This window comes from Furipterus horrens, unplaced genomic scaffold (genome assembly GCF_987537825.1).
Source record: "Furipterus horrens unplaced genomic scaffold, mFurHor1.1.pri manual_scaffold_39, whole genome shotgun sequence".
Taxonomy (NCBI): Eukaryota; Metazoa; Chordata; class Mammalia; order Chiroptera; family Furipteridae; genus Furipterus; species Furipterus horrens.
In genome coordinates, this window is record NW_028327209.1 from 135,594 (window position 1) to 143,612 (window position 8,019).

An 8,019-nucleotide genomic window follows, 5' to 3' on the forward strand; every position below is an offset into this window, starting at 1 on the left:
TTATGATCTTAGGAGCCACTCAATCTTTGGGAAGGGACTCTGTAAACAATTAATTAAAATATAATGTGATAAGTGCTATTTGAAAAAAGAAAAGCTATGCAAGGATCTGCAGGGTCACAGATTAGGCGGTGCCCGTCTTTGGCTGGAGAGTCAGGGACGTGCTGCTGATGATCTCCAGGTAAACTGGGTCTTTCGGAATCAGCGGGGACTTGCTCGGAGGAGAGCAGCAGGAAAACTCTTGCGGTGGTAAGCACTGGTGTGCCCAGGCCCAGAGAAGTGACAGGTAGCGCAGAATGGAAGAACGATGAGAATTTGGTGAGAGGGCAGTAGCAAGGGGCAATGCTGTAAAAGCCTCGGGGCCAGACAGTGCAAGACATGCTCAAGGTTGTGGATAGCCGGTGGAGTGCCATCGGATGGTATGGAGCAGACATTAGAAATATTGATGTTTGTATACCAAGGGTAAAGTGGTTTCTTGTGCATGAAATTGCTATTTACACAGGCTTGGGAGCTTCTGGTTGTTGTAAAAAGGGATGCTGCCCATGGCTCTGGAAGTAGCACCTTGATTTCGATTGGAAATTTTAAGCCTCAACTTTGTTTGTTTGTTTATTTTTGTTTGTTTTCAAACAATAACTAATGAATTATGTTCCCGGGTCCTTGTTGGGGAGTTACTGTCCTTTCTATGCAAGCTGGCACAGGGGTTTGTGTTTAAGCATTAACTGGGTTAAGTAAGAACTGTTTTCCTTCTGGAACACTTCCTAACTTAATGGCATGAAGAACAGTCACATCTTTTTTCATCAGCATTGTACTCATTTCTACTATGAACACAGAAAAGTTCAGTTTTCATCGAGAAAAGGAAGCTAGAAGTAATAAAAGAGTCTGGTTTTTAAAATTTTGGCTTATCTCTTAATTGTTGCAGTATTTTTAAAACACATACAGTTCAGGAGAAAAATTGAAGGACTCTTTCCTTCGGCAGGTGTGGTGGCAGAAGCCCTTTTGGATTGTGTCTTACCTGCGTTAGTTTAAAATAAATGTATGGGGGGTGGGTAAGGCAGTTGGGAAGGAAAGCTACAGGGACAGCTCCCAGATTTGTACCTTGAAAGCAGGTGCTGGTGAAATATTCCAGAAACAGATGGATCTCCCGTCCTTGTTTTAAGCTATTTATAGTTGTCTCGCCTGAGGGTGCCCTGCTATACAAAAATGCACAGCCTAATGTTTGAGGGCAGTTTGGGCATCAAAGCCGGGGCTCCTTTGGGAGAAATCAGCCTTTCTTCCCAACACCTTTAAGTGCCATTTGGGAAACCTGGATCTTTCATGCTATTTAACAGAAGACTTTCTCCTGCTTTTTGAGTGTTTTCATCTCTCTGAAGCTGTTTGATTTCTTTTTAATTCCTCCCCTTAAAAGTACAATGGGTACAATGTTGTTTTCTGGATAGTCGGCTGGAAGAAGGCCTGATTGCTGTGGCAGATTATAATTCCTCCCATTGTGGGTCCTGGCACATGGCTTCAGTTGGATGCCAAACCCATGGGATAGGGCCTGTGGAGGCTCTGGTTTACTAGGCCCAGGGCCCTTTCTGAGATTCTCAGTATTTTGAAAAGCTTGCATGGTGGTGGTGGTGGGGGTTGTGCTCATCAGAAACATCACTTTGTGGGAGGTTATAACTTTTTTTCCCCTTAATTAAAAAAAAATGAAGTGGTTGGGGTATGTTGCATGTTTTATTGTCACACAGATGCCTTCATGCTTAGAAACATATAATCCTCTGGGGAGCCACAACTCAACAATAGTAACAAGCTGTACTGTTTAAAGAAAATCACCTTTGAAGAGAAGCAAAGGAAATGGAACTGTCTTTGCTGTCCTGGCGGCCTGCTAGTTGAGGGTTGGGAAGCTGGACGTTGGGAAGACAGGCGTGTGTGTCTTCTGCACCAGCAGCCCACCACAGGGCTGCCCACAGTAGGAAGGAGTTTCTTGTGTCTTCCTGGTCCTTCCCTTAAGCAACCTGAGCACAAGGTCATGGATATTTGAAACTTCAAGACTTTGGCTAAGAGAAAATTTTTGTTTTGAGACAGAATGAGTTGGACGTTACAAGAAGACATGGCATTTTCTCACTTTGTTTTGAAAGCAGAGCACTCCCTCATCTTAATGCTCATGAAGCTTCCTTAGTGCAGGGCAATGGAGGGAAAGCGCCCTGGGACTCCGGGAGTACACTTCTGGTTGGTTTTTTTGTTTTCCCCATACATCACTCACTCGTGTTCTTACCTCTAGTAACTCCTATTGATGGCTAATGTTATACCATTTTGTAGATGGATAGACTAAGCCAGGACAAGTCACTACAGAGGACGTGGAAGGGAAGGAGGAATTAGCATTTATTTAATATGCCAAGGTATTTACATAATTCTCATTTATTTTTATTATAACCTTATGACGTTATCTCCATTGTAGAGATAAAGGGGTTGAGACTAAGAGATGCAGTGACTTTCCCAAGATCTCGCCAGGAGGAACTAAAGGAATTTGGTCTGGAACCCAAAAATACCCAACCCAAAGCTCATACTCTCAACTGCTTTAGGCTTATTTCCAGTAACTTTCTTTTGGCTCTGATTCACAACTTCAAATTTTATTTTCTTGGCTCCAAAACAACATTTACAAGTCTCAAAAGTTTGTCCATCTCTCCATATATATATTTAGTTAAAAGAGCCATGATGGGTAGTTTGCCATTGCACAGTGATCTCTGATGTGTGCTTACAGGACTCTCAGAAATAATGTACTACAGCCTGCCTTCATTTTATTCACGATGAAAATGAGACCCGAAGAAGGAAGATTTTTATCCTAAGTTCTTTAGCTGGTTAATAGCAGTCTTCTGACCCCCAATCCAGAGTTTTGTCCAGGATATGGCAATGATTCTTCGAACTCTGTAGAATAAGCCCCAGACCATCTGGGACTAAGGTTTTTCAACACTCAGTAACCTCCATTTAACATCATGGACTCACATCCCATTTTGGCCAGCATCACTACAGTTTATATGATTATGGAGTAAAGAACATGATCGATTTTGTTTAAACATGATGCAGGGTGTGTCTGAATGGAAAACCAGTAAAACTGGGCCTGCCTTTTGAAAGAAAGAGTCCTAAGAATTACAAACGAGGGAGACTTTTTGGGAGATGGAAAAACATTCATTCTATAGGAGAGGCCAGTTGGTGCTACTTGGTTAAGTTTGAGTTTCAGCAATACTTCTTGGCCCTTCCTGCAAGCAAACCACTTTCCTACAACAGCAACAACCAGCGGAAGGATTAATTTGGGTCTTATCTTTGCTTTTCACTGGGCAGGAGGTAGAAAGGAAAATAACTCAATATGTTTCACACCTAAAATTGCCCTTTGGATCTGAGATACACTCTTATTTTATGAGCAAGATAGATTTGTGACTATAAAAAGGAGTCTGAATTTAGGATGTCTGGCCCTTCCAGTGATCAGTTTCAGAAGCAGTTGGAAGCTTAACATTTCTCCCTCATCAAGAGAGGCTCCAGAAGACCGAGGTAATAGTGTACTTCTTTACATCACACAGAAAAATCATTATGCCATCTGAAGTTTGAAGAACCCACAATTCTAACAGTCAGTTATGAGCCACTTATTTTTCAGATGCTAATTTTTGAGATTATGAAAATACACTTCCTCATTAGACAAATTTAGAACACTTCAGAAGACTAAGAAAAGCAATCTATCATCCCACGTCTCCTATGTTGACTAGGAGTGTTTCTTTCCTTGAAGTGCGATCCTGATGTAGGCATAGTTTTGTATCTAGCTCTTTCTCCTGTTATATTGTAAGCATCTTTACATATCATTAAATAGTCTTTCCTGTGGATGTTTTTGACTGTGTAATTTATTTGTATGAGATTGATTTATGAGGGAAGAAGCTCTTAGTAATTAGAAAAATTATTTCTTTCTAAGACTTATTATTTTCTTAATGCATTTGTTGTAGTGAATTTGTCATTCAGTTAATTACTTTGTTTTTTTTTTTTCAGTAAAAAAAACACCCAACTGCTTTTTATCTTAACTTATGTGTGATTGCCTAATTCTTAACTTCTGAAAGCATTGAACATAAAAGTCATAGTTAAATCAAGTGGTAAATAATGTACTTAGTTTACTTTTCCTTTCCAGATTTCACTTTGTATATTTATATCTTCAAAGTAAGCAATCCTTTTTATTAGCATGAGTTATATTGGAAATTGTAAAAAATAATGTAGCATAAAGGGAATGCTTTTAAAATTAGATAGCAATGTAAATTTTGATTTTTGAATATATTACATTGTGAATGAAAACTAATCATATCTTATAACTTTATGTAGACATTTAGGAAGTTTTTAAACATTGCAGAAAAAGTAAATTCTGTATTATAGTATGCAATAGAAACTGAATAGGTTTTTATTTCCCATTCATAGGGCATGGAAGTACCAGAAATCTTGAGCAAAACCAAGGGCAACTGTTGTCATTTAATTCAATTCATAAGTGTTAGACTGCCCCTATGGAGATTTTTAATCCCTTATCTGTAATACAAAGCAATATTTATTACAAAATTAATTCTGAGAGGCATCGTTTATGGTTTCTAATCCATTCTGTTTCAGATGTCTTTGAAGTAAAGTGGGTGGAGCTTTGTATGTGGGGTTAATTGTCCCATTGTTCATTTATTCAGTCTTGGTATTTTAACTAGCTCTTTATGTGTATTAATGAGCCCAAAATGCAGCAAAAAATGCTTGGCTCTAAAATACTTGACATCTTAAAAAACTTACTTAAAAGTGTGGTGGAAAAAGAAGTTGGGTGAAATTCAGTGTCCTGTAGTTTTTTGCCTGAGCTCTTAATGACTGGTTTCCTTTAAAAAAAAAAAGAAAATCTAGTCCCATAGAAAAACAAGATGTTTTGGGGTGGGGGGACTAAGAAACAAAAATGCACTGCAAACAAAAACAACTCCAACTTAAAGAGGCTCTAAAGAAAGTATACCTGCTCATGTCCAGATTTCTGCTGAGCTAGGATTTTTTACTGTCAACTCTGTGAAAAATAGCAATTTTGGATGCCAATTTTAGAGAAATTTATGTTTGTACCTTTTTATTAGTATGTGAAAATATACTGAATATTGATAATCTTCATTAAGTAAAAACAATTCTACATTGTTTCCTGACCACTGGAAACAATACTTGTTTTTACTCTTTATTAAAACTCCCCAGGGATTACAGTTCTATAGATCTTTTTACTTGAAGAGGTAGTTTAACTTTCATGTAGTGGGATTCACTGAACTTGTCCTTTCCTCAGAATCAGTACTTGTGTTTTAATGGAAAGAACATTGGTGCTGTATTTTATTTTTTTAATCTTCTGAAAATTAGGTTTATAATAAGGTTTCATTTGTCCATCATTCTTCTTTGTCTCAGTACTTCAGTGGTGAACTGAGGATAATACTAATTCAGAATATTGTTGTAAAATTGAAGCAAAAACAGTAAGCACTTGGTAGTTCTTTGTATATTATATCTACTGTATAAATGTTTAATTATAATCCTGTGCCTTCCTTTTGTGAACTGTGAAATATAACCTGCAAACATAAAAGTACATTAAGTTTAATTATATAAACACATATACAAGTGTATATGTATTTATTATATATGCTCATACATATACACAGAAGTATACATAAATAATTATGTAGCAAATATCCACGTAATCACCATGTAAGTTAAGAAATCTCTGCCCCAGTGTAATTTTTTCACCTATGTATGTATCCTTAAATAATACAGGATAGTTTTTCTGGTTTTGAATTCTGCATGAATTGAATTATTGAATTTGGAATTGTTATTTTGTCTTCTTTTGCTTAACTGCTGAACTGCATCCGTACTATTGCTTATAATTATACTTTGTTTTCTTTGCAGTGTAGCGGTCCATATTGTGTGACCATGTTTCTGTTCATTCACATGTTCAACTGTAGGTGGCCATTTGAGCTGTTTCCAGTTTATGGCTATTATGAACTTTCCTGAATGGGTATCTTGGTGCACATAGGCACTAGGTTCTTCAGGGTATAAACTTGGGAACTTGGATAGCTGTGTATGGGGAACATATATTTTCAACTTTATTAGATAATGCCAGATTGCTTTCTAAAGTGACAACTATGCCATCTTTCCCCTGCCAGCTGTGAGTGAGCACTCCTGTCATCTCGCACTGCTGCTGGTACTCCTTGCTTTTTGAAGAAGGCATGCAGCATGCTCTTCTCCCTCCTCACAGTCTGGAGAGCTACGTCCTGTCCTCCTTTACTTCCCCAAAGATTAATCTGGCTTCATCGTGTGAAGAGGCATTGCTAGAGAAAGAGGCAGTCCCTGGGCTTGGGAGAAGGCAGCTGACCAACGCTGGACAGTGACGTGAGCTCCAGGGTGACATGGCGTAAAGAGCCTGGCCTGGAATCAGAAGTGTGCTTCTGGGTGCTCCATCTATCCTCTTTGAGCCTTGATTTTCTCTTGTCTACCTTTTTGGGAGGACTAGAGATAACACAGGCAAAGGATCATGGTAGGATAGTCACTGGCACTTTGCAGCATTACACAGTGGAGGAGTTGTTAATGGAAGGATAGTCCAATTGTAACATATACATGTCATTGTCATAGATGTGATTTAGATGGGCATGTGCATAACCAAGTCTATATAAGGCTGGTCACGTCAACTTGAAGATGACATTTGGTGGCCATGAGGTAGGCACACTTACACTTTGTTGGTCACTGTGTAAAATGGTCCAACATTCCTGAAAAACAATTGGCAATATATCTTCAAAACCCTTGAAATTATTTCCATTTTTGGGAGTCTGTTTTAAGGAAAACTTATATGTACAGATACATAGATGAAGATGTTTAGTATATTGAATCAAAAATTAGAAATAATTTATGAAAAGGGATACTAAATTTAATTAGATACCATGTAACCATTAAAATTATTCTTTCTGTGATTATTTAATGACACGAAGAACATCTCAGACAATGTTATACAAAAAAGCAAAAACCAAATTTTTATGCGCAAAATCTCTTTTTTTGTAAGGAGTTCATTAAAAAAAAAACAAAAAAACAAAAAAATACCTTAGATGGTTGGATACTGAAGTATTAACAATTAGAAAAGTTAGGTAAGGGAATCATGAGTGTGTTTCATTTTCTTCTTTAGTTTTACATATTTTTTAATTTGGAAAATTGTAACTACCTTCATGTAGTATATGATTCCAAATATAGAATGCCTCAAATGGTAGTGCTTTAACTACCAAAATGATGACTGACCCTGTCTAGTCGTCTCCCCCTTAATTTAGGGAATGGACTTGAGCTCTAGAATCAGACTTACGTTAAAATTTTGATTCTACCACTCACTAGCTATAGGACTGTGAGCAACATAAGTCACCTTTCTGAGCCCCAGTGTCCTCTTTTGTAAAATAGGAAATAGTTCCCATGATTAACTAAGACTTTTGGCGCTCAATTCAAAGTAATTATTCCTATGTTGCCTTGCAAGATTTAAAAATAATACCACTTAATAAATGTACCCTTGGTGTAAAAACAGCTTTCAGGGGGAAAAGGCTTTATTAAAATTTCAGATTGATTTCAAGAAGCATTTTAATTTCAGAAACTTTAAAAATAAGAATTCATCTTAATTGAGAAATGATTGCATTAGTATTAATTTTACAGTGGGATATTTAGCATCTTTATAGATTATCACTCTTCCCTACTAGCTGACCTTATAATTTTCTGAGAAATCTCTATCTTATTTGTGAAAGTACTAGGAACCCATTCCCAATGCTGCCTCAAACCTGCTTTTTATGGCTTCAGGATCTCTGTCATAACCCGTTTTATGTTTTCACAAACTGAGCCCCTGGGGAGCTGTCTGCACTTCTCAGTGTGATCCAGCTGAATTCCTTCCCTTCCCCACTCGAGCCCTTTGATTTGCCAGGTTTTTGTTCATCTACCCTAAGGATGGACTGAGATTACTGAGCACTGCCTCTCTGGTGGTGCAAAGTGAGAATTGTTTTT

The 8,019-nt window shown here is 37.6% G+C and overlaps 1 protein-coding gene across 1 annotated transcript in view; it reads left to right on the forward strand.

Moving 5' to 3' along the window:
• Window positions 1-6,383, forward strand: part of LOC149990028 (glutamate receptor ionotropic, NMDA 3A-like) — a 105,218-nt gene extending 98,835 nt beyond the window's left edge. The window contains exon 6 of the mRNA XM_090265696.1: window positions 6,251-6,383. Coding sequence (XP_090121822.1) covers window positions 6,251-6,383 — 133 coding nt within the window. The remainder of the gene's footprint in view (window positions 1-6,250) is intronic.
• The last annotated feature ends 1,636 nt before the right edge of the window (window positions 6,384-8,019 follow it).